Source organism: Erpetoichthys calabaricus, chromosome 2 (genome assembly GCF_900747795.2).
Source record: "Erpetoichthys calabaricus chromosome 2, fErpCal1.3, whole genome shotgun sequence".
Classification (NCBI taxonomy): Eukaryota; Metazoa; Chordata; class Cladistia; order Polypteriformes; family Polypteridae; genus Erpetoichthys; species Erpetoichthys calabaricus.
The window spans coordinates 336,208,457-336,236,050 of record NC_041395.2 but is presented as its reverse complement, the minus strand read 5'-3'; the positions used below and the strand labels follow the sequence as shown (position 1 = coordinate 336,236,050).

The 27,594-nt window shown below is 42.1% G+C and overlaps 1 protein-coding gene across 1 annotated transcript in view; it reads right to left on the bottom strand.

Moving 5' to 3' along the window:
- Positions 1-26,790, bottom strand: part of lmo2 (LIM domain only 2 (rhombotin-like 1)) — a 40,473-nt gene extending 13,683 nt beyond the window's left edge. Inside the window, exon 1 of the mRNA XM_028796052.2 lies at positions 26,164-26,790. Within this exon, the coding sequence (XP_028651885.1) occupies positions 26,164-26,240 (77 nt within the window). The 5' untranslated portion in view covers positions 26,241-26,790. The remainder of the gene's footprint in view (positions 1-26,163) is intronic.
- Positions 26,791-27,594: the final 804 nt, after the last annotated feature.

Sequence of the window (27,594 nt, the reverse complement as noted above, 5' to 3'; positions counted from 1 at the left end):
GGAGTATTTATTTATTTTCAGTTAAGTCATCTGCAGCAAACTTTTATAAATGAGGGTTTCTCCTTTTTAGATAGTGCAAACTGTTTCTTCTTCATTGACGTTTTCTCTTGGAGAGCTTTTTTCATTTCATTGAAAATGAAAGCAGCAGCTGCCAAAATATGTAGCTTTCTTATTAATTTTTCAACATTGTGTAAAATAAATGTATAAAGTAACATAAAAGGTTTAAATACTGGTTATTCTTTTACACTAAAATATTACTACAGAGATACAAAAAAAGTAAAATGGATATGTTCTTTTTCTTTAAGGAGATTAGATTTACTGAAGAAAGAAAAAAAAAAATTAAACAGCCAAATGGGGCTATGCATACGAACTTAAAACGTTTAAATAAAACAGAAAAATATATTTTATTTTTACTTGCTTAACTTGTGGAGGGTGTATCCTGTAGCAAAGCCCTAACTTTTTTCGTGAAAGCCCGTTTCAGTCAATAAGTCTTAAAAAAACGCGTAAAGATATTGACAATAAGCTAAGTCATCTGCAGCAAACTTTTATAAATGAGGGTTTCTGATTTTTAGACAATAAGCTACGCAAACCCAGGAAGACATGGAATCGTTTAAATCAAGTATCATTACATCTTCCTTTCTTAAAGAGAAGTAAGGCAGTACTTATAAGCTTACATATTTATATATAGACATACATATATATATATATATATATATATATATATATATATATATATATATATATATATATATATATATATATCTGAAGCCGTGCAAGCACACTCTTGAGAATGCAACGTATAGTTGTACAGAAAAAAAAGCAATCTTGCCTCAAATGAATGGCAACCTTTTGTAGGTCTATGAAGTTAATTTAAACTTTAGGTTTACACGGTGCTTTCTTTCCGAAGTACCTGCACTCATGAATATGTCTGTATGTGTCAGTCGGTCAAATCCACGCGCTTCGCACCGGCGAAGTACCGCTTTTAAATTTTTATTAAGAAGAAAATAAAACGTTTTTAAATTGAGGGAAAATATACTAATAACAGTTTGTTAAGGATCAGTTTTTTTGTGAAGCTGCCTTTACTCGAGTGATCACTTCGACCTGACTTGGTGGCCAACTATAAGCGTTACCTGGTAGGTAACCACCCATACAATCAGATTGTGAATCAGACTACGAATGCCGTGAATGTAATTACACACTCACTGCACTTGCTTACGGTAATCGAACCTCGGACGTCAGCGCTAGAGGGGCTTAGCAGCGGTGAAGTATTGCTTTTAAATTTTAATTAAGAACAAAAGAAAACCTCAGAGGTTCGATTCCCGAAAGGGAGTGAAGTGAGTGTCCGGTTACCTAGCAGGTAACGCTTATGATTGGACAGCAAGTGACGTAACATCAGCCACGGTGCCTTCAGTTGTGAGAAGCAGATCATAGAATGATTGAAAATAGTTTTGCATTTACCTTTTTAGTAAAAGGCGAGCTTTTAAGCCTGAGAAATCACCCCGTAAATGCAAACGTTTAATTGCACGTGTTAATATGTATGCTTACACAGTATTAAAAGACACTCAAAAATTAACGTCATTTACCATCAGCCACGGTGCCTTCAGTTGTGAGAAGCAGATCATAGAATGATTGAAAATAGTTTTGCATTTACCTTTTTAGTAAAAGGCGAGCTTTTAAGCCTGAGAAATCACCCCGTAAATACACACGTGTAATTGCACATGTGTTAATATGTATGATTACACAGTATTAAAAGACAGTGAACAACGTCAGTTACCTTTGTTCCCGCGTTTGATAAAAGGCAAGCTTTTAAGCCTGAGAAATCACCCCGTAAATGCACACGTTTAATTGCACATGTTAATATGTATGCTTACACAGTATTAAAAGACACTCAAAAATTAATGTCATTTACCTTCGTTCCCGCGTTTGACTCGTGCTGTAAATCTCTTCCTTGTTTTTAGTTTACGTGATTACGTAGGAGGCGTGATGACGCGATACGTGACTCCGCCTCCTCCATTACAGTATATGGACAAAAAATATGTTCCAGTTATGACCATTACGCGTAGAATTTCGAAATGAAACCTGCCTAACTTTTGTAAGCAAGCTGTAAGGAATGAGCCTGCCAAATTTCAGCCTTCCACCTACACGGGAAGTTCGAGAATTAGTGATGAGTGAGTCAGTCAGTCAGTCAGTCAATCAGTCAGTCAGTCAGTGAGTCAGTGAGGGCTTTGCCTTTTATTAATATGTATAGATATATATATAACTAGGGGGCTTCACCCCCTGCTCTCTTTGCTTGCCAATCCCCTGCCTGTGCTATGTGCCAGCAACTTTGCGTCTCTGCCGCTCACAAACAACAAAACTTTTAATTCTCACAGATTGGCCTCTTCATTGGGAAGAAAAACACTACTTTTCCCTGATGGCAACATGAATTAGATGATCTACAATTCTCTGACTTGGTTTAAAGCCAATCAATACCTACATACTTCTGTCATGTCACCTATGTCCATATATTCGCTCTCTTCGCTTTCACCTTTTCATCAATATTGCATTGAATTTTGATTCCGTGTTTGGAATTACATCGTGACAACACAACGTGTAACTGCCCGTGAGTGAATATCGTTTCTTTCTTTCTACACGAACTGTGTCTGACAATAGCATTCACAGAAATGAGAAATGATGGAACAGTGTGCATGGTTGTAAATGTTTTAGATGTGGGCAGGACTTTCCCCAAATCTCTTTGCATAAAGTCTTGTCTTGAGGGGGCTTGAAATTTTCTCTTGCAGGATTTCAATTTCACCAAACATCCAGTCTTTTAATTCTCACAGAAACGCCTCTTCATTGGGAAGAAACACTACTTTTCCCTGATGGCAACACGAATTAGATGATCTACAAGTCTCCGACTTAAAGTTTAAATCTGAAGAATATATTCGATCTTTTTTTGCTGTTCTGTTATTTCACCAAGTAATACTTTCCATTTGTTTGCACTAATGCGATCTTTACTATCCTTTTTTTGAGACAGTAAGACTTTAGGGACTTTCAAAACTCGACTTCATTTTATTTTAGAAGAATTGAGTGGATAGGAACTGGTGAGCTTTGTTGGTCTGAATGACCTGTTCTCGTCCAGATTGTTCTAATGTTCTGCTACATAACGTACTATGTATAAGCTGTGTACACTGAACACCCACAACATTAAAACCAGTGACAGCTGATGTGAATCACATGGATTATCTCGTGACAGTGGCACCTGTCAAGGGGTGGGATATTTTAGGCAGCAAGTGAACAGTCCACTCTTGGAGGCGATATGTTGGAAGCAGGAAAAATGGACAAGTATATAGGATCTGAGCGACTTTGTCCAGGGCCAAATTGTGATGGCTTAAACTGGAAAGGCTTGGCTCTTCCTCATAATTTGTCCCCTTCAGTCCTATTTAATTAGTCCAGAGAAGAGCAACAAGGCTAACAGCAGTGACAAGTTGATCAGCCTCAGGCTATAGAAACAGCCAGCCTGCCAAAGTCACGGTGTGGTGACAGCAAGACGTCATTCTAGGCGGAGTAATAGCTCTGAGGCTAGGGATCTGCACTGGCAATTGGAAGGTTTCCAGTTCAAATCCCATAAATGCCAAAAGAGACTCTGCTCTGTTAGGCCCTTGAGCAAGGCCCTTAACCTGCAATAGAACAGAGCATGACTCGACTTACATCAACACGGCAGTACGTTGTTGGTGTCAAAATTGGGATAAATAGAAGAGCTACAGTCCAATTCAGCCAGGCACCGAGGGCCACAGAAACCCAAAATGGACTTGCCGGGCTCTTCTGATGTACTGTGTAGCCACACAAATACTTAATACACGACCAAGATCAAACTGGAAACAACTGGCTCCGCTATTGTGCAGTGAGTCGGGCTTATCGGAATGGAAGCCAACTGCTGTGAGCCTCTGTAGCTTCACTAAAATAATCCCAGGCTATTACAAAAATTCAAACTGGCCTGACTCTTTGTTTATTCCAATAAGACGGGTTTTTCATCTCGACTGCAACACCATGAAATATGGCTAACAAACAATACAGAAAAAGTCTGAATTAGCATACACCGCTGTAATTTGGGGTGTTCATAACTGTAATGATTTACTTCATGACGTAGAAATCCATAATAAACAAGTAACAGATATTGAGAATATTAAAATATGTGTTTCAGTTTAAGTGTTTAAAGCCAAAATATTGTAACAGAAATTGTCATTTTGCACCCTCTGATGGAAGCCCGTAGAGGGCTACGTCCCAAATAAAGGATCAAAAACAACTTTTGTAATCACTGATCTTGGAAAAACTCAAAAAACGATGCCCAATATGCTTATGATTGAGAATTTGTCATTTTTAACCTTTTAGGAGTGGCTCTTACAGGTTCAGGACAACCAGTGAAGGAATCAAATATCAAAAATACGATCGTCTTCATGACATGCCTATATTACCAATCGCCAATTTGTCAAAGTTTTCTGAAAAGGAGAAACTTTGACTCCCTCATACTCCCTTAGGCCATTCTGTTCTCAACTTCTTCTATGCCCTGCGCCCCTGGAAAATGTTTCATTTGTTTATGCACCCTCTATAAAAGTAATATCACATTTCAGGATGAAACAGTTAAACTTTAAATTTTTGAACCACAAATTGAACACACATATAGTACTACGAGTGAACAATTTAAAGGAAAAAAATAGCTTTTAACCCAGTGTAGGGAGTCAGTCAGTCATTGTCTAACCTGCTATCTATAATAATAAAAGGCAAAGCCCTCACTGACTGACTGACTCACTCACTCACTGACTGACTCACTCATCACTAATTCTCCAACTTCCCGTGTAGGTGGAAGGCTGAAATTTGGCAGGCTCATTCCTTACAGCTTACTTACAAAAGTTACGCAGGTTTCATTTCGAAATTCAAAGCGTAATGGTCATAACTGGAACATATTTTTTGTCCATACACTGTAATGGAGGAGGCGGAGTCACGTATCGCGTCATCACGCCTCCTACGTAATCACGTGAACTAAAAACAAGGAAGACATTTACAGCACGAGTCACACGCGGGAACGAAGGTAAATGACGTTAATTTTTGACTGTCTTTTAATACTGTGTAAGCATACATATTAACACATGTGCAATTAAACGTTTGCATTTACGGGGTGATTTCTCAGGCTTAAAAGCTCACCTTTTATCAAACGCGGGAACAAAGGTAACTGACGTTGTTCACTGTCTTTTAATACTGTGTAACCATACATATTAACACATGTCCAATTAAACGTGTGCATTTACAGGGGTGATTTCTCAGGCTTAAAAGCTCGCCTTTTACTAAAAAGGTAAATGCAAAACTATTTTCAATCAGTTTATTGAAACGCTCCCGTTAAGGATTGCAATAACATATTCGCGAGATAAAAGAACGAAGTAGGGGGAAATGGAGGAACAGCCGCAAACAGCGAAGAGCAAAAAATGAATTAAACAATTGAGAACGGAGCGAGTTAAGCATACAAGCATGTTCATAAGGGAAACAAAGCACGGTGTAAAACGTAAGTTTAAATTAAGTTTATAGAAACGCTCCCGCTGCGGATTGCAATAACATATTCGCGAGATAAAAGTTTAATGAGAAGACACGAGGTATAAACGAACCACACGCCATGGCGCAACGTTAGGGGCAACAGTTTCAACCATTCTATGATCTGCTTCTCGCAACTGAAAGACGGCACATGGCGGATGTTAGCCGACTTGCTGACCGCAACGTTAGGGGCTTCAACTATGGCGCTGACGCCACATCTCAGTGCCAACACTTTGCAGACTGTACTTAAAAGACACGCCCTCCTCACTGGACAGTTAAAAACACCAATCAAACTAACGATGACATCAAGTATTACCCAATCAAAACTAGGAAAGGAGGCATCTTCATAAAATGCGTGTGGGATGATTTGCATGAGACGCTGCTTTAAAAAAAAAATGATAAAAAAAATACGGGATAAATCCCGTCCAGTATTGATTCAAAACGGGACGCGCAATTTCATTCTCAAACGCGGCACGATTCCGTATTTTAAAGGACGGGTGGCAACCCTACAGTGCCAGCTAACCACCCATACAATCACATTGTGATTCACACTAGGAATGCAATGAATGTAATTACCCTGATCTACATACAAGGCGAAAGTCTTGCAACATTCAAAGATGATGGTTTGGGATAAGTACACCATACAACATAAAAGAGCTTATGAAGCCTTGAACCGAAAAAAGCAACATCTCAGAGATCGTAAAAAAAAAAATAGGAGGTAATGTCGTTTTACTCGCTGTAGATTTTAGTCAAACATTACCAGTTATTCCACGAGGGAGACCAGCAGATGAACTCAACGCGTGTTTAAAATCCATGCTTCTCCCACGCTCGGTTATATGTCGCGTGTTCTCGGGTAGGTGCACCAAAAAATGTATACATTTAAGCATGTAATGGGCAAACAAAAAATGAGGTATACCCGAAGGCACTGCAGTAGTACTTAATGTAACTTTACTTCTTAAATGTTAATGTTTTACTGTTTAATAATTTATACGCTTCTTATATGTTGTTCAAATTCTTTTATCAAAATACCACTGACAGCGCAATGCACGATAACATGGAGTGAATACACCATACGCATCCGCCCACGGCCGCCCTGGTGTGCGCAGATAGGAGTTGATTCTCACAACTGAAGGCACCGTGGCTGATGTTACGTCACTTGCTGTCCGACCATAAGCGTTACCTGCTAGGTAACCGGACACTCACTTCACTCCCTTTTGGGAATCGAACCTCTGAGGTTTTCTTTTGTTCTTAATTAAAATTTAAAAGCAATACTTCACCGCTGCTAAGCCCCTCTAGCGCTGACGTCCGAGGTTCGATTACCGTAAGCAAGTGCAGTGAGTGTGTAATTACATTCACGGCATTCGTAGTCAGATTCACAATCTGATTGTATGGGTGGTTACTTCCAGGTAACGTTTACACTTGGCCACCAAGTCAGGTCGAAGTGATCACTCGAGTAAAGGCAGCTTCACAAAAAAACTGATCCTTAACAAACTGTTATTAGTATATTTTCCCTCAATTTAAAAACGTTTTATTTTCTTCTTAATAAAAATTTAAAAGCGGTACTTCGCCGGTGCGAAGCGCGTGGATTTGACCGACTGACACATACAGACATATTCATGAGTGCAGGTACTTCGGAAAGAAAGCACCGTGTAAACCTAATGTTTAAATTAAGTTCATAGACCTACAAAAGGTTGCCATTCATTTGAGGCAAGATTGCTTTTCTTCTGTACAACTATACACTGCATTCTCAAAAGAGTGTGCTTGCATAGCTTCGGATATAGATATATATATATATATATATATATATACACTAGCAAAATACCCACGCTTCGCAGCGGAGAAATAGTGTGTTAAACAGGTTATGAAAAAAAAAAGGAAACATTTTAAAAATAACGTAACATGATTGTCAATGTAATTGTGTTGTCATTGTTATAAGTGTTGCTGTCTTTTATATATATATATATATATATATATATATATATATATATATATATATATATATATATATATATATATATATATATATATATATATATAATATACACACACACATAAACATATATATACATATACATATATATACATATCTACATATACACATATCTACATATATATATACATCCACATATATATACATATATATATATATACACATATCAACATATATATATATACACACATACATAAACACACACATATACATACACACACATTTTATATATATATATATATATATATATATATATATATATATATATATACGTATACATATATACATATACATATACACACACAGACACATATATATACATAAATATTTACATATCTACATATATACACATCTACATATATATACACATATATATACATATCTATATATATATATATATATATATATATATCTAGACATACATACATAGATAGATTGACACATATATATATACATATCTACATATATGTAGATATGTAATTGTGTTGTCATTGTTATGAGTGTTGCTGTCATATATATATATATATATATATATATATATATATATATATATATATATATATATATATATAGCAAAATACCCGCGCTTCGCAGCGGAGAAGTACTGTGTTAAAGAGGTTATGAAAAAGTAAAGGAAAATTTTAAAAATGACATATGTATATGTATATATGTATATGTATATGTATATATATATATATATATATATATATATATATATGTATATATATATGACAGCAACACTCATAACAATGACAACACAATTACATTGACAATCATGTTACGTTATTTTTAAAATGTTTCCTTTACTTTTTCATAACCTCTTTAACACACTACTTCTCCGCTGCGAAGCGCGGGTATTTTGCTAGTATCCTAATATATTGTCAGATAGCCAATCCCAGCCAGCACAGGGCACAAGGCAGGAACAAACCCCGGGCAGGGCGCCAGCCCACTGCAGGGCACACACACACCAAGCACACACTAGTGACAATTTAGGATCGCCAATGCACCTAACCTGCATGTCTTTGGACAGAGGAAACCCACGCACACACGGGGAGAACATGCAAACTCCTCCACGCAGGGAGGACCCGGGAAGCGAACTCAGGTCTCCTAACTGCGCGGCAGCAGCGCTACCCACTGCGCCACCGTACCGCCCTAACCCAGTGCAAAAAATGCAAATATAAATTGAGCAATTTACCTTTATAAATCCTAATCATCTTGTAAATGCGTCCACCTCTGAAGCTTTGAAATACAATTGACGATCGGCATTTGGTGGCTTTTTATGGGGTATCCTGTGAAGTATTTGGCACCTCTAGGAAATCACACACGATCCGATCAAAGGGTTTGGGGCATCAGACACCAAGCAATGAAACACAGTCGACGAGTTTTGAATACAGACCCCCAATCCGATAACTCCTGCACTGCAATTCAGAAGCATATTCGCAGCACATATTAAAATTGCAGCGCGACTACCAAGACCACCAGCAGGAGAGATGGGCCGAGTGTAAGCAGCAGGTGTTGCATCCAATTCAGTCCCCCTTGTTAGGCAAAAAAAAAACCGTCAATCAAACCTCGAAATCAGTGATGTTTCACGATCAGGGCTTGCAGAGAACTCACAGTTAGACCTCGCTCTTCTCTAAGGATCATTGCAAGTGACTCGCCTTTACGAACGGCAAGGAAACCGCGAGAACGCGCATTTCTGCGGCGCATTCACAGGTGACAACTGCACGCGCACTGTTGGATTCTTTTCGTATCGTAGAACAGAAGCACAAGCTAATAAATGACTTGCAACTGACGGCACATTGAAAAACACCGACTGCACAACGATAAAGTCGGACAACGTACCTCACTAGATTATCAGGCTTCGTCTTTGTCGCACCCCTTCAAATGCCATTTCTGCTGGCATCCTAGGTTGGGAACCCCAGCCTTTAGGAATAAATCCCTGGGGTCAGTTGGCATGAACAACTTCAAGGGCATCTGATAATTCTTTTGCTGAAGACACATATGTTTTACTCCTTATCATAAGAATGTAATCTTCAGCACAACATATGGTCCAAAAATGAAATGAAATGAGGGACCTTCATGTCTAAAGGGCCAAAAATGGAGTGGGTGGGTGGTGGGTATCCCAGAAATCTCGAGGTCACGCGCAACTAAACATCAAGACCAGTCGAACGGTGTATATGTGGCGATTTTCTCTTACCGGTAGGTTCGGATGTGCCGGACAAAAAAATGTATCGTGCAGTACTAATTGTTTTATTCTTGTGTACACGATTTCTCAGAAAACTGAATCGGTTCAAGCAGATCAGACGGCGTTACGCTGCAAATGAAACGTTCACGGTGTTATTGTAGTACTAGGGTGTTGTACCGTGTTAGCCATTGTGAATGTAGAGAAAAGTCTAGCAAAATGACACCTTTTATTGGCTAACTAAAAAGATTACAATATGCAAGCTTTCGAGGCAACTCAAACCCCTTCTTCAGGCAAGAATCTTTTCTCTACGGCGTTATTGCAAAGCCTTCTCCTGCGCGCTTGACTATCCTGATGATTTTTGCCACAAGAGGGCGCACTTTGTCAAGGATTATTTAAACATGGAGTCCTGCCCGCTGCATGCTTTTTTTTTTTTTTGTTTAAGTGCGTTTATATTCTCCATCCATCCATCTTGCAAACCCGCTATTCCAGAAAGAAGGATCACGGGGTAGAATACAGCCTATACCAGCATGCAGCGCAGAGGTTAAGAACAATACCTGGACGGGGCGTCAGTCCATCGCTGAAACTCGCATGTCTTTTTAACACCTCGGGGAAGCCCCGTGGCTACTAGAAGCAAATGCAAACTCCACGTAGGAAGCCACGCAGGAGGAGTAGATGCAAACTTCACGCAGGGAGGCAACCCGGGATGTTAAGCCCGGGCACCTTGTTGCGTGGCAACAGCGCTAAGACCGCGCCACCGTGCTAAACCTGCGACCGATCTTAGAATAAAAGATTACACTGATGATAATAACTATTCGGTCAAAAGTCCTTTTCAGATATTGCCTTTCAAAACTGTGATGTGTCCAGCAACACAGGGCAGGTGACCACACACAGGGTTCAATCCGTGACCAGCAAAGCCTTGTGAGATGTCCACTGACGCGCGGGGATATTTAATGTCAGCTTTATGTAAGAGTTGCGCATCCTTGGGTCAAGCATCCATTGGGTTCAAATCTAGTGTAGACTTTGCATGTTCTCCCTGCAGTTTAGTGTTTATGTTCCTTTTGATTTTCCCGTTTTTATCCCACATCATCAAGCGGCTCCACGTGTGAGAGTATAAAGGTCGCCGCGCCCCGTAAACTGGACTATAAAAGAAAACGTGTAAACAGGTGCGCAGAATCCCAAAGTTACCGGCGACCCAAAAGCCATAAGGGTTATAGCTACAACTTTTAGGATGAAATGGTGGTCCTCCCGTCTCACCTCGGACGGAGTGTCCTACAACAAAACGTAACCTCGTGACATCAAGAAGGCGCGATGGCAGTCGCGCGTCTGAGGACCGCGATGACGCGCCCGGCGCCGCAGAGACAGGCAGCCGCACGACGCGATCGTCTTATCTTAAAGGCCATCTGAGGTTTCACCTTAAAGCATGCGACTTCCTAACTGCAGCTTTTTAGTGACTTGTGGCTCCGTCATGGCGCTAGGCTCCGCGGGATTGTTCAACGGGGCCCCGCACACGACAAGGTGGTGGTTTGGGATTGAGAAATCGAAACACAAAAGGAGACCCCGTAAGAGCTCATAATGTCCGTTAAACAAACTCTAAATCTAACAGTTCTTCATTTACATGTAGCGCGCCGCCGCGATTTCACTTCCTGAAACCGTCTTGGCTCCGCCCATCGCTCTCCTCCGAGGGGTTTCGCCATTCATCTCTCGTTTTCACCAATTCATGCGGACCTTTTATTAAATAGGCGGACACCTCGAGTTAAACAAGAAACACAAACTGAAATATAGTGGATTCAGAAAGTCTCCATACTCCTTCACTTTATGCACACTTTACTGTGTTGTAGATTTAATTTTAAATAAATACATTTGTCTTATTTATCTATCAGTCTACACCCAATAACCCACGGGGACAAAGTGGCAGCATGTTTTCATAAAAGGTTGCAAATGTATTAAAAATCAAAAACTAAAATCTCTCATGCGTACAGTGACCAGATTTTTCTGGGGGCAACCTGGGACACCAGGCTGGGGGGGGTCTGGGGGGCGGATCCCCCCAATAAGCCAGATAGACTTTAATAATGGAAATGCCTATTTTCGTGTTTCCTGCATCTTATTCTGTACGAGTTTCTTCCATTTGAAACAATCATATTATTAAACCATAAACATATACCCATTTTCAAAGTAGGGTTCTATACCATTGTACGCTATTCTTCGTGAAATTACAGGCTAGATCTTGCCAAAAACAGTTCGTGAAAATTGACTGAAAGACACGCTTTCCTGAAGAGCAAATAACAAACTCATTAGTGTACATTATATAGTATCAGTGGCGTAGTGTGGGTGTCAGCCGCCCGGGGCGGAGGAAAATTCCGCCGCCCCCTTGTTTAGGTATTTCAATTTAAAAGACTAAAATATACAGTAATTCTAAAGAATATTTCGTCAAGAACAATCATCATTATTGTGTATTGTACAGGTTACAAATAAAAAAGTCACGTATATATGTTTTACAATATAATAATCACATTTATTACAAAAATTCTTACACATATGCCACTTACATTGATATAACAGGTATACGATCGACAAGATGAAGTTATTAGCGAATTGAATATAAAACACAAATCGACTTCCAATTAGAACTAGAACGATACTGTTACTATTTATATTTTTATTGAAAAATAATATAATTGTTAGAATTAAAAACAAAACTTCTGTCTTTAACTAAAACTTTATTCGTCTACTTTTTTTAAGAGCAAAGTCTTTTATTGCACTATCAATGTCTATAGCATCACATACCTCTTGCTCAATAGACAAGATAGCCAGACTGCTTAGCCTTAAAGTACTCATTGTTGATCTTAAATAATTTTTGATCAATTTCAATTTTGAAAAAACTCCTCTCACAGCTGGCATTGCATATTGTAATTGTGAGGAATATTCGGAGCATTATTATAATATTGGGCAGAGTATCTTCCAGCTTGGATTTCACAATAAATTTTAATAATTCAAGTGGGTCCATCCATCCATCCATTTTCCAACCCGCTGAATCCGAACACAGGGCACAAGGCAGGAACCAATCCCGGGCAGGGTGCCAACCCACCACAGGACACACACAAACACACCCACACACCCTAAGGCCAATTTAGAATCGCCAATCCACCTAACCTGCATGTCTTTGGACTGTGGGAGGAAACCGGAGTGCCCGGAGGAAACCCACGCAGACACGGGGAGAACATGCAAACTCCACGCAAGGAGGACCCAGGAATCGAACCCAGGTCCCCAGGTCTCCCAACTGCGAGGCAGCAGCGCTACCCACTGCGCCACCGTGCCGCCTCAAGTGGGTCCGTATTAATTAATTTATTTTCGTTGCCTGTGGCAGTAATAAAAGTCCGCAGTCGAAGTCGTTCCAGTTTGAAGTCCTGCTCGTCAATTTCGGCAGATGCGTATACATTCATTTAAAGAAAGGGGATTCCCCAGTTTCGTCACAGAATAAGTAATGAAAAATTCCGTGCTCATTTCAATCGGTCCGAATCGTAGGAGCGACAAAAATCTGAAATGAAATGGTTCAAATTTCCATCCATCCATCCATTTTCCAACCCGCTGAATCCGAACACAGGGTCACGGGGGTCTGCTGGAGCCAATCCCAGCCAACACAGGGCACAAGGCAGGAAACAATCCCGGGCAGGGTGCCAACCCACCGCAGGACACACACAAACACACCCACACACCAAGCACACACTAGGGCCAATTTAGAATCGCCAGTCCACCTAACCAGCATGTCTTCGGACTGTGGGAGGAAACCGGAGCGCCCGGAGGAAACCCACGCAGACACGGGGAGAACATGCAAACTCCACGCAGGGAGAGCCCGGGAAGCGAAACCCGAGGCAGCAGCGCTACCCACTGCGCCACCGTGCCGCCCTGGTTCAAATTTTTACAAGATATTATTATTTATTGTGAAATTTTGCCGCCCCCTAAAAGTGCCGCCCGGGGCGGGCCGCCCCCACTACGCTACGCCACTGTATAGTATACTGTATGTTATGGACGTACCGAAACCTTACGTTGTTAATCAGGAATCGCAGTGAAAGTAGAGAAGTGCCAGAAATGTTTTGTGAATAATTTATTAATACTTTCTGAAAGTGAACATGACACTTTTTCAATGTTTATAAAGGAAAAACGTTCATAATCATGAAACACTAATATTTTTGAGATGAGTGGATAGCTCTCAGGACATCAGGATTTTGTAATAACAGGTCATAAAACTTGTCACATGAATCACTGAAATTGCATTTCACAACCAGCATATGTTTCAATGTGTCGACTTTAAGTTGCGATTTTTCTGGTGTCCACATGTTGTTAATCAGAGAAAAGACTCTTTCAGTGGGAGACATAATGCAAATTCTGCCATGAGTTTCATATTATTACATGGAACATAATGGTTGACAAAGTGCTGAAAGATTTCCATCCATCGTTTCTCTATTGGTAATTCTGCTGTACCCCATTCATTAACTTTTTTCTGCAGTGACAAATCTTTGGATATTGGATATCTCATCAAACAGTTCATTGTCATTTATCTTGTCAGGAAATATGTCACTCACAAAACCAATGCACTTTTGAACATCTATTCATTCATTATTAATATATAAATTAATATTATCAGATTCATTTACAGAGAGTACAGTCTGCAGACTTGAGACTATACAGTAAAGTGTGTACAGCAGTACTTACTTAAAGAATAAAGAGCTAAAATTAAAGTTAAAAAAAAAAAAACTTTGTCAGCACTTTCAATTTTGTCATACAAAATAAATTGGCAAGTTTAACTCTTTTAAGTTTAAGCTTTAACTTCAGTGAGAAAGGCTCACATCGAACGCCGTATTGACGAGTGAATGACTGAATCAGGCATCAGCTCTTATATCAGGCTCAGAGCAGGAATAATAAGAGAATTCCTGGCTCAGAGCGTAGAATAGCCAAAACGTGTCGTGTCACAAGGCACGGCCGGCCCGATGCCATCAGACAATGCGTCCGCTTCCGCCTTCCGTGCGTTTCCATACTGCAAACAATGGCCACCAGCAGGCGTCAGACTCAGAAGAAGGTCGACTAACCGTCTGACGTCATGATGGGTAGAAAGTATGATTTGGAATCAGAAAGGCTGAATGGGGTCTAGGCCTCTAGGGAAAAGTACGCACAGGCCGGGACATTTCCTGATCTTTCGGGGACGCCGGGATGGGTGATCCAAAAATAGGGAATGTCCCGGGTAAACCGGGACATCTGGTCACTGTACTCATCCGTAGAAGTTTTCAGACCCTTAATTCGGTACTTTGTAGCAGCCCCTCAATTCCAGCCTTGAGTCTCCTTGGTAAGTCTCTACAAGCTTTGCCCACTTGGATTTTAGCAGTTGATCCCATTCTTTCTCGCAGATCTTCTCAGACGAGAGGTGCCTGATGTGAACTGCCATCTTCAGGTCTCTCCACAGATGTTCAATGGGGTTTAAGTCTGGGCCACTCAAAGACCCTCCGAGACTTGTCCCAAAGCCACTCCAGGGTTGTCTTGGTCGCATGCTTTGGGTCATTGAATTGTCACCCCCATTCGGAAGTGGTGTGTACTTTTGAGTGGGTTTTCTTGAGGGGTCCATCTGTATTTGACTGCATTCACCCTTCCCTCACTTCTGACAACTCTCCCTGTCCCTACACCCCCAAAACACGAGGCTGCCATTGCTGTGCCTCGCGGTACAAATGGTATTAGGCAGACATAGTGCTTAAAGTTCAACCTAACGACTTCCATGTTTGTCTCATCAGACCAGATAATCTCAGAGTCCTTTTAAATTACACTTGGCAGTGAGCTGTCATATGACTTCTACTCAAGAGTGTCTTCCATCTGGCCATTTAACCATAAATGACTGATTGATGGAGTGCTGCTGAGATGGCCATCCTTCTAATAGGTTCTCTCATCTCAGCGTAGGATTTCTGAAGCTCTTTTAGAGCAACCATTTGGTTTTTGGTCACTTTGATGACCAAGACCCTTTTAAAAAATAATAATAATAATGTTTATTTAAATTAATATAGCACTTTTCTCACTTTTCTCTAGGAGTGGGCAACCACTTCAGCTACCACTAATGCATAGCACCCACCTGGATGATGTGACAGCAGCCATTTTGGCACCAGTATGCTCACCACACATAAGCTATTAGGTGATGAAGAAGTCAGAGAAATAGCCAATTAGAGACAGGTGATGATTGGGGGGCCAGAATGATCAGGCCATGGTGGGCAATTTAGCCTGGACATCAGGATACACCTTACTCCTTATGAAGGATGCCCAGGGGTCTTTAATGACCACTGAGAGTCATGACATTGGTTTTATGTCTCATCCGAAGGACGGTACCATTTTTACAGCACAGTGTCCCGCGTCACTGCACTGGGGGCATTGGAATCCACCCATAGACTACAGAGTAAGCGCCCCCTGCTGGCCTCACCAGCACCTCTTCCAGCAGCAACCCAAGCTTTTCCTAGATGGTCTCCCATCCAAATTGGGTCTGGCCACTAACTCGCTTAGCTTCAGGTGGATGACCCCTTATCTGAAGTGCAGGTGGTATGGATGCCCAGTTACTCAGCTTGGCCACACAGCCAAACTCAGGAAGAGCTCCAGACTTCTTCCATTTCATAGTTCTTGAGGCCACACTCTTTAAAAATGCTGGTGCTTTAATGGCACTTTACTGGGCTGTATGGTTTCTCATAGAACAGTTCCTTCACAAAGAAGCATTTAAATGTGCAAAGAGTTCTTTACACATGAAGTTAGATGTTTGGGCTTTGAAAATCTTCCTAATATTAGGACAAAACAGAAACTTTAAATGTCTAGAAGGCGACTTAGATTGAGAGAACCTTAAGTTAGCCTGTGTCATTGTATGCAGTGAGAGTTCTTTTAAAATCAGGAACCCATTGATATTTCAAAAATCTGCTATCATCTCTTCATTGTTATTTATGGAGCTGGTTACAGGTTTTTTCTGAAGCCTTCACATGGACGGAACTCAAAATGGCTCCCCTAAGGCATTGCTCTGAAGAACCACTAAGAGTTCACTGAACTCCTGAGAAAGCTTTATAAATGGTTTTATCCCCTTACTCTGATGTATGCCTTTCCACAGTTTGATCATGAAGGTCTACAGAGAGTTCCTTGGACTTCATGGCTTGGTTTTTCATAGCAACATGAAACACAGGCACAGAGGTACACATGGACCTTCCTAAATGATGTACAAATACAACTGTCAAAAGTCGTTGACTCAACAGTGACATCCATCAAGCTGGTCTACCATAAACCCCTGACTGACAGAGTGCTATCTGAGATGGTCGCCATTCCCACAGGTTCTCACATCTCAGCAGAGGACTTCAAAAGCTCAGTTAGAGTGACCGTCGCGTTCTTCATCATTTCCCTGATCCTTCTTGCCAGGTCACTCAGTTTGGTCAGACGGCCAATTCTAGGAGGAGTCCTGCTGGTTACAAACATCTTCGGTTTCACAATTCATGAAGTCACTGTGCTCCTGGGAACACTTGAAGCCTTAGAAATGGTTTTATGTCCTTGTCCTGATCTGTGCCTTACCACCATTTGATCATGGAGGTAGATAGATAGATAGATAGATAGATAGATAGATAGATAGATAGATAGATAGATAGATAGATAGATAGATAGATAGATAGATAGATAGATAGATAGATAGATAGATAGATAGATAGATAGATAGATAGATAGATAGATAGATAGATGAGGTGTGACCTGCTCATATTGTGCCCCAGGTTTTTATTTAAAGGCATTCATATTTGGATACAGTAGTGTCCATGGAAGAAGCAGGCCTAATAAGAGAGTTGCTTGGACTTTATGAGTAAATTTTTGTCCTGACATGCAGTGTGAACTGTGGGACATTCTATGCACAGGTACACATGGGCCTTTCTAAATGATGTCCAAATACGACCTTCAAAAGCTGTTGACTCAACGGTGACTTCCATCAAGCTGCTCTACCATAAACCCCTGACTGACAGGGCACTACTGAGATGGTCACCCTTCCCACAGGTTCTCCTGTCTCAGCAGAGGACTTCTGAAGCTTAGTTAGAGTGACCATTGGTTTTTCCATCACCTCTCTGTCCCTGGCCCATCTTGCCAGGTTACTCAATTTGGCTACAAGGCTATTTCTAGAAGAGTTCTGCTGGTTCCAAGCATCTTCAGATTCACAATTCATGAAGTCACTGTGCTCCTGGGAACACTTGAAGCTTTAGAAATGGTTTTAGGCCCTTGTCCTGATCTGTGCCTCACCACCGTTTGATCATGGAGGTCTACAGAGAGTTTCTTTGGGCTTCATGATTTGATTTTTGTCCGGACATGCAGTGTGAACTGTGGAACCTTCTAGGCCTTTCTAAAAGATATACAAATGCAACCTTCAAATGGTGTTTACTCAACGGTGATTTCAGTCTAGCCGCTCGACCACAAACCGCTGACTGACAGAGTGCTGCTGAAATGGTTGTCCTTTCCATAGGTTTTCCCATATCAGCAGAGCTCTGTTAGAGTGACAGTCACATCAGTGATTGAGGTCCTTCTTGCCCAGTTACTCAGTATGGCTGGTCCTGGTGGTTCTAAACGTCTTCACTGTCATGATTCTTGAGGCCACTGTACTCCTGAGAAGACTCAAAGCTTTTAGAAATGGTTTGGTCCCCTTGCCCTCATCAGTGTCTCATCACCATTTGATTATGGAGGTCTTGGTTTTTGTCCTGACAGGCAGTGTGAATTGTGGGACCTTCAATAAACAGGTACACATGGGCCTTTCTAAATGATGTCCAATCAAGTTCGAGGCACATCTCAGAGAGAATTCAAGCAGACAGGACCACCTGAGAACAATTTGGGGTGCCACAGCAAAGGGTCCAAATACTTCTAGGAATGAGAGATTTCAAGTTTGGATTTTAAATAAATTTAAATTTGCAATCCTTTCTGAAAACATGTAGACTGTACATGGATGGGCAAAAATGGTAAATGTAACCATTTTAGATTAAAGCTACAACACAGTAAAGTGTGCAGAAAGTGAATGCGGCCTGAAGGCTTTTTGAATCCACAGTAAAAACAAGTAACGATAATCAGACAAGTAATGAGGTGAAGGTCCTGTGATCATGAAAACTAAAAAAACTAATAAGGATAACATAAAATAAATGTATCCATTGGTCTGTCCTATAAATTTGCTTTCTGTATTGATTCCAATAATTTTGATCATTTTTATAGTCAAAATCGCTGAATTGGCGTATTTCCTGATCAATTACACGGGAGAAACGCGAGGTGCGGCAGCAACGACCGGACTGCGCTCTCTCCAAAAACACTGACGGGGTTTATTCATATAGTTGGAGCGTGACTGTTGCTCTCTGTCTCTATATGTCGCCAATATAATGTTTGCACACGCGTTTATTATACACCCTGACTTTCCACAGTCTGGCTAATATGTTTAATGAATGTGTGTGACATATTTAGTCTTGCTGATCGGACAGAAAACCGCAGTGAAAAGGCACAACGTGAGGCAGACAGTACCGTGTCGACCTGAAGGGGGCGCATGTGAGCCCAACAGGTGCTCGTTGCTGTTGTTCTTTTTGATATCAGAAAGTCAAGCGCACTGCAGCGGTCCGTTTATTTTTATTTTTTATTCCGACCGACTACCAGAATGGAAGATTAAGGTTTTTAAAACCAACTAAAAAGAAATAAGGAGGACTTTTACAAGAAAGTGACAGAGATTTTCGTGGAGAAGGACAGGCGCATGGACTTCACTTACAAATAAAGGTATGACCATAAACGGTTTTCAATTTTAAAAAAAGATGTGACCATTCTAAGAAAAAAGCAATGCAATATTTAAAAACAAAATTTTGACGTTAAATAAAATATTCTTTTGTTTTTCTTGTTATAATTGTGTTGAACAGTCTGTATTAAAATTGATTAAAGCATCAGAAATAAACGCTTTTAAAAATAAGTAAATATTTCAATTATGGTCAAAATTGAAATCCGTTTTTTTTTTTGTACTCCACTCTATACTTTCATTTGTATTGAATGAGTGCCTAGCCAGCCAGCCATTTTCCAACTCGCTGAATCCGAACACAGGGTCACGGGGGTCTGCTGGAGCCAATCCCAGCCAACACAGGGCACAAGGCAGGGAACCAATCCTGGGCAGGGTGCCAACCCACCGCAGGACACACACAAACACACCCACACACCAAGCACACACTAGGGCCAATTTAGAGTCACCAATCCACCTAACCTGCATGTCTTTGGACTGTGGGAGGAAACCGGAGCGCCCGGAGGAAACCCACGCAGACACGGGGAGAACATGCAAACTCCACGCAGGGAGGACCCGGGAAGCGAACCCGGGTCTCCTAACTGCGAGGCAGCAGCGATACCGTTGCGCCACCGTGCGGCCTGAATGAGTGTGAATTGTGGAATTGCAACGGTAAATTTAGGACACAGGAGCTCTCTCCGCGCTCTCTCGCCGCTATAAATGTAACGTTCTTTATTAGCCAAATATGCGCCTTACCTGTGTGTGTGTAAAGAATGCTGATGAAATATGAAACATAACCAGTAGCCAATATGCAGGCTGCCAATTAAATAGTCAATAAGCGACTCTTTTGAGTTCATGTACTGTATTTGTAAATCTGACTCTGAAAGTGTCACCAGCCATGAGCTTCACCGGACACTGGTGGACGTGTGGTCGAGCAGCAATGGCTTCGCTTTGTAAACCACGAGGTTTCTGGTTTAATCTCCACCATTCATTAGCTGTGTGTGTCACTTTGCCAGGCAGGAATAATATATGGAAATACCTGTTCATCCGCGAAAATTAAAAGATTGGCTCCTTGGTGAACGTGAAATCCACATACGCGAGCGGCAGAGACGCGAATGAAGTGAGCCGGGGGAGAAGCCCAGTAGTCATACTAAAAGAAGTCTCCAAGAACTCCAAAATGTCACTGAGGGATCTGCAGGTAACTCTTGAAGTAAAAGTGCAGAAAGAGACGGCATACATGTGACCTTCGTGCGAGGTGTGCCTTTGCTGTGCAAATTGAACATTAGAGCAAGACACGTTTGCCATTTAACATCTAGGCAAAGACAAGGCCTTCTAGAACATTGTGCACGGGACCAACGATTCAAAGGTAGAGTTGCTAGGCTGCCACGCGTCCCCAGCGTTTATTTGACGTGTCCTCTGAGCAGGTCCACAGAAATTAACGGTACGCGAAAAAATCGGGGAATGGGGGTTTGATGCGCAGTGTGAACGTGACGTCAGAGTCTACATGTGACAGATCGATGTGCGCGCTTCGATGTTTGATGAATGGCACAATGTGGTGAAGTAAAATGCCGACATACAAATGCATTCGTGGTGTTTTAACATTCAAGCATCGCATATTCCCAATCGTAATGCCACGGTACGTTTTAAAAGTCTCACATACCATCTTCTGCGTCATCTCCTGTTGCCAGCAGCGTATTTGAGCCACTGGGAGAAAAAAAAAATAGGGACACAGTGAAAAGGTCTGTTTTGTGATTAAAGTGGAAATTTCGGCTTTAATCTCGAGATGTCCACTTTAACCTCGTAGTTTATTTTATCATTGAAGTACGCGGTCATTAACGTCATCTTAAAACCGACCCACTTATATCTGCTATGTGCTTCTGGAGCTTCGTCCTGCACTGACAGCAGCAATCGCCACACAGAACTCATCAACTTTATGATATTCTAGCTCTCTGCACATTTAGAATCTTTAGATTTATACTTGATATCACTTTCATGATGCAATGTGTTAAAGTACAGTGCTTCCGGAAAGTATTCACAGCGCTTCATCACTTTGTCCACATTTTGTTATGTTACAACCTTATTCCAAAATGGATTAAATTCATTTTTTTCCTCAGAATTCTACACACAACACCCCATAATGACAACATGAAAAAAGTTTACTTGAGGTTTTTGCAAATTTATTAAAAATAAAAAAATTAAGAAAGCACATGTACATAAGTATTCACAGCCTTTGCCGTGAAGCTCCAAACTGAGCTCAGGTGCATCCTGTTTCCCCTGATCATCCTTGAGATGTTTCTGCAGCTTCAGTGGAGTCCACCTGTGGTGAATTCAGTTGACTGGACATGATTTGGAAAGGCACACACCTGTCTATAGAAGGTCCCACAGTTGACAGTTCATGTCAGAGCACAAACCAAGCATGAAGTCAAAGGAATTGTCTGTAGACCTCCGAGACAGGATTGTCTCCAGGCACAAATCTGGGGAAAGTTACATAAAAATTTCTGCTGTTTTGAAGGTCCCATTGAGCACAGTGGCCTCCATCATCCGTAAGTGGAAGAAGTTCGAAACCACCAGGACTCTTCCTAGAGCTGGCCGGCCATCTAAACTGAGCGATCAGGGGAGAAGGGCCTTAGTCAGGGAGGTGACCAAGATGGTCACTCTGTCAGAGCTCCAGAGGTCCTCTGTGGAGAGAGGAGAACCTTCCACAAGGACAACCATCTCTGCAGCAATCCACCAATCAGGCCTGTATGGTAGAGTGGCCAGACGGAAGCCACTCCTTAGTAAAAGGCACATGGCAGCCCGCCTGGAGTTTGCCAAAAGGCACCTGAAGGACTCTCAGACCATGAGAAAGAAAATTCTCTGGTCTGATGAGACAAAGATTGAACTCTTTGGTGTGAATGCCAGGCGTCACGTTTGGAGGAAACCTGGCACCATCCCTACAGTGAGTGAAGCATGGTGGTGGCAGCATCATGCTGTGGGGATGTTTTTCAGCAGCAGGAATTGGGACACTCATCAGGATAAAGGGAAAGATGACTGCAGCAATGTACAGAGACATCCTGGATGAAAACCTGCTCCAGAGCGCTCTTGACCTCAGACTGGGGCGACGGTTCATCTTTCAGCAGGACAACGACCCTAAGCACACAGCCAAGATATCAAAGGAGTGGCTTCAGGACAACTCTGTGAATGTCCTTGAGTGGCCCAGCCAGAGCCCAGACTTGAATCCGATTGAACATCTCTGGAGAGATCTTAAAATGGCTGTGCACCGACGCTTCCCATCCAATCTGATGGAGCTTGAGAGGTGCTGCAAAGAGGAATGGGCGAAACTGGCCAAGGATAGGTGTGCCAAGCTTGTGGCATCATATTCAACAAGACTTGAGGCTGGAATTGCTGCCAAAGGTGCATTGACAAAGTATTGAGCAAAGGCTGTGAATACTTATGGACATGGGATTTCTCAGTTTTTTTTTATTTTTGATAAATTTGCAAAAGCCTCAAGTAAACTTTTTTCATGTTGTCATTATGGGGTGTTGTGTGTAGAATTCTGAGGAAAAAAATGAATTTAATCCATTTTGGAATAAGGCTGTAACATAACAAAATGTGGAAAAAGTGATACGCTGTGAATACTTTCCGGATGCACTGTAGATAGATAGATAGATAGATAGATAGATAGATAGATAGATAGATAGACAGATAGACAGATAGATAGATAGATAGATAGATAGATAGATAGATAGATAGATAGATAGATAGATAGTGATGGAAGGCAAGGAAGGACTACGAATCCCGACTGGGATGGATGATCAGTGACCCTTCTGGAAGGCCCTCAAAACAGACGAGAATGTTGGTGAATGGGCATCATGGCAGGGATAGTTGCACTTTCTAAAGTTGGTATGATATAATGGAAGGACATGGGGTGGACATCTACAACCTTGCATGGGAGTTGCACTTCTTGAGGGCAACCCTGGTGGGGTCCTTGGGGTCCACTAGAGGGTGCTGTTGGGAGGAGGCTTCCTTGTCAGATGGAGGTTTCTTTCTAAAGTGCTGATGCACTGGAAGTACTCTCAGGTCTGGTTTAAAAGGAGTCCTCGTGCCTCACCCAAAGGAGCTGCAGTCGGGAGAGGAGGAAGACAACACTCACCTGAGAGGTTTGGAGGAAGAGGAGGACAAAATACAGAAATAATGAAAGAGGAGTAGACTTTGCTTTTTGTTTATTTGAACTATATATATATATTAAAATGTACTTAGCAGTTATATGGGAATAACGATTTTTTTCTTTTTAACAATATTCTCAACTTGATTTTCATTCTATTTTTCCAGGTGTTTTAATTGTTTAATCCATTATTTATTAATTAGTGGCTCTGACGCTAAAGTAATTGCAGCCTTTCATGATTAGGTGTTGTCTGCTCGTTTTTAATTGTCCTGATTAAGATACAATGAAGGGAGCAAACTGCACAGAGAAAGGGTAAAATTTAATGAAATCGACCAATGAGAGTTGAGCATTTGGAAAAATATAAATATTTTTAAATGTCTTATAAATTTAAAAATCACGTTGCTGTGTTTTTCTGAATGTAGAATAAGAGAAGAGGGAAAAAATATTCCATACATCCATCCATTTTCCAACCCGCTGAATCCAAACACAGGGTCACGGGGGTCTGCTGGAGCCAATCCCAGCCAACACAGGGCACAAGGCAGGAACCAATCCCGGGCAGGGTGCCAACCCACCGCAGGACACACACAAACACACCCACACACCAAGCACACACCAGGGCCAATTTAGAATCGCCAATCCGCCTAACCTGCATGTCTTTGGACTGTGGGAGGAAAACCACGCATACACGGGGAGAACATGCAAACTCCACGCAGGGAGGACCCGGGAAGCGAACCCAGGTCCCCAGGTCTTCCAACTGCGAGGCAGCAGCGCTACCCACTGCGCCACCGTGCCGCCCGGAAAAAATATTTTATTGAAATGAGATAATTTAATCTATTTAAATTATCATTTCGTGTTTTTAAATGAGATCAGTTGTTGTCACTGATTATGAATCTGCCTGAAACAAAAACCTGAAGCCACAGTGGACCCCCGGATCGAATTTGAGAACCCCTGCCCTACGGCATTCCCCTGGTGGAGGCTTTGACTTTTCTCGTGTGAGCTTTGCACGAGCTCCTGGTGTCTCTGTGGGTTTTCATCTGTCAGCACCTAAAGCCGTGGAGTTTGGGTTCGCTGGCATTCATCTGGGTGGGCTCGGTTCTTACGTTGCGCCCACTCAGATAGGCTCGGCGACCCTGAATTGGATTAAGCGAGTCTGAGAAGGTATATACGGCATGTAAGCATTGCGCTGAAGCAACGGCAATTTAGTGAAGCTACAATGTATTCCATAAACTTGGAACCCCGAATTTACTGTTATTGCATATGTAGCTGAATGTTTAATCCAAAGATCAGGATACATCACAGCTCCTCAGGCGACCAGCTGCGTGTCCCCCTCGGGGCGCAATATTATTTATTCTTTTACTTTAAGCGACACAGTGACTCAGAAGCCGTCACCTTTTAGTCCCAAAAGCAACAGAGATCGAAAACTTCAAGGTCGGAATTTATTCTGCGCCTGGCATCAATGACCTGCTTAAATGCCACGCGATACACTCCAGTCCGGCGGCTGTTAGGACGCTTACATCCGACTCAGTAGCGACTCGTGTGACTAACGCAACACCACTTTACGGACTCCGATTGTAAACCCGCACGTGTCCCCCACTTGTCACCTGCAGTCACCCCACCACTTCACCGTTAATGTCAGTATTATCAAAGGACCCCAAGCGTAAGCCTCCACGTGTCCCCTATTTGTCACCTGGCGTCGCCCCACCACGTTACCATTACAGACGCCAACCGTAAACCTTTACGTGTCCCCCCACTTGTCACCTGTCGTCACCCCACCACTTCACCATTAATTTCAGTATTATCAAAAGACCCCAAGCGTAAGCCTCCACGTGTCCCCTATTTGTCACCTGGCGTCGCCCCACCACGTTACCATTACAGACGCCAAGCGTAAACCTTTACGTGTCCCCCACTTGTCACCTGTCGTCACACCACCACTTCACCATTAATTTCAGTATTATCAAAGGACCCCAAGCATAAGCCTCCACTTGTTCCCACTTGTCAGCCGGCGTCGTCCCACCAATTTACCATCACAGACCCCAAGCTTAAACTCCCACAAGTCCCCCACTTGTGATCTGGCGTTACTCCACCACCACACCACCGTTATCTTCAGTATTATTAATAGACGACAAGCATATAAACCACCACATGTCCCCCGTTTGTCACCCCACTACACTATACCGCTATTTTCAGCATTATCAACTGATGCCAAGCATAAGCCTCCACATGTCCCCGATCTGTCACCTGCCATCACTCTACCACTTCACCCTTATCTTCAGTATCATTAACAGACGCCAAGCGTAAACCCCCACGTGTCCCCAAACTTGTCACCCCACCGCTTCACCGTTATCTTCGGTATGATTAACAGATGAAAAGCATCTAAACCTCCACGTGTCCCCCCACTTGTCACCTGGCGTCACCCCGCCATTCCACCGTTAATTTCTGTATTCTTAAGAGGCGCCAAGCGTAAACCTCCACGTGCCCCCGACTTGTCACCTGGAGTCGCTTCGGAACACACTTACTCGGTCGCCTCCAGGCTCTTCCTTTCGATCGCCGAGGACATTCCCAGGATTTTCCGCGTCCCCAGTGCCGATTGCATGTGAACAGCTAACGACGTGCTGCCTCTGCGGTCCCTTTTTGTTTTTCCTCCTTTTCTTTAATTTTTATTCTTGATTTCGGTTGTAATCCTTCCGAATGCTGCTGCCGTTCACACGGGATCTCCAGTTTTATTCTTCCCTTGCTTTGTCAGTCTTCCTGCTGCAAGCACGCCAGATGTGCATCTCTGCTTTGACTTGTTTAAAATAAAAATGGCTTAAAATAAATTAAACGGAAAATACCGACAGAGAAAGGCGCGTCTGCTCATCCTTCGAGCGGATTTAATGGAGGTGTTGCATCGCCTTCGCAACCCACGAGGAGCATAATAAGTGTCGTGCACTTGTCTCGACCCTCTCTCGCTTTCTCCTGGCCCCCCTTAAGGGTCTGATGTTTATTTCGTCTGGGGGATTTTTTTTTTAATAGCTACCAAGCCCACCCCTCCTCTGGTTACGTTTCCTCTTTCCTGGTCACGACGCCGCCACAATTGAAGGAAATCGTAATTTAAAGAGACAGCGGCCGATCGCGCAAGCAGCAGGCGAGCTGCGTGTCGGAATGGCGCAATCTGTGCCAGTTGGGGGAGAAGCTGAGAAGACCCCCCACCTCCTCGACCTTCTTTAGTTGACAGGCGCTTTATACTTTTGTTGGGCTCGTCGCCTCCTAACACGTCCGCCGCTCTTCTTTCTAACCAAGAGAAGGGGGAGCGCCGGTGAAAAGAAGTTCGAAAAGTAGGCTACATGGAGGGCAAGAAACAGCGTATAACTTTTAATTATAATATTACCTGTCTGGGACAGGTACCGTGACTTCTAATCAATATATAATTAGCCAGAAACTCCACTAGAATTTGCATAATATTTTTGTTAAAGTGTCAATGAGCTGGAACTCCTTAGTCAGCTGGTTTCAGTCCAGGGGTCCACAATGGCGGCACGTTTTTGTTCCAACTAGTTTCCCGATCTCGTTTCCTGTGTTTGATCGCATTGTTCAATTAGCTGAGCCGTTTTATTTTTTACTTCTTCTATTCAGTATTGAGAAAAAGGCAAAGGTGACTTTTGCATTTCTAAGAAATTTAGAAATATTAATGGCACAGTAGATAGATAGATAGATAGATAGATAGATAGATAGATAGATAGATAGATAGATAGATAGATAGATAGATAGATAGATAGATAGATAGATAGATAGATACTTTATTAATCCCAAGGGGAAATTCATATACTCCAGCAGCAGCATACTGATACAAAAAACAATATTAAATTAAAGATTGATAATAATGCAGGTAAAAACAGACAAATAACTTTGTATAATGTTAACATGTACCCCCCACCCCCCCCCCAAACTCCTGTGGAATTGAAGAGTCTCCT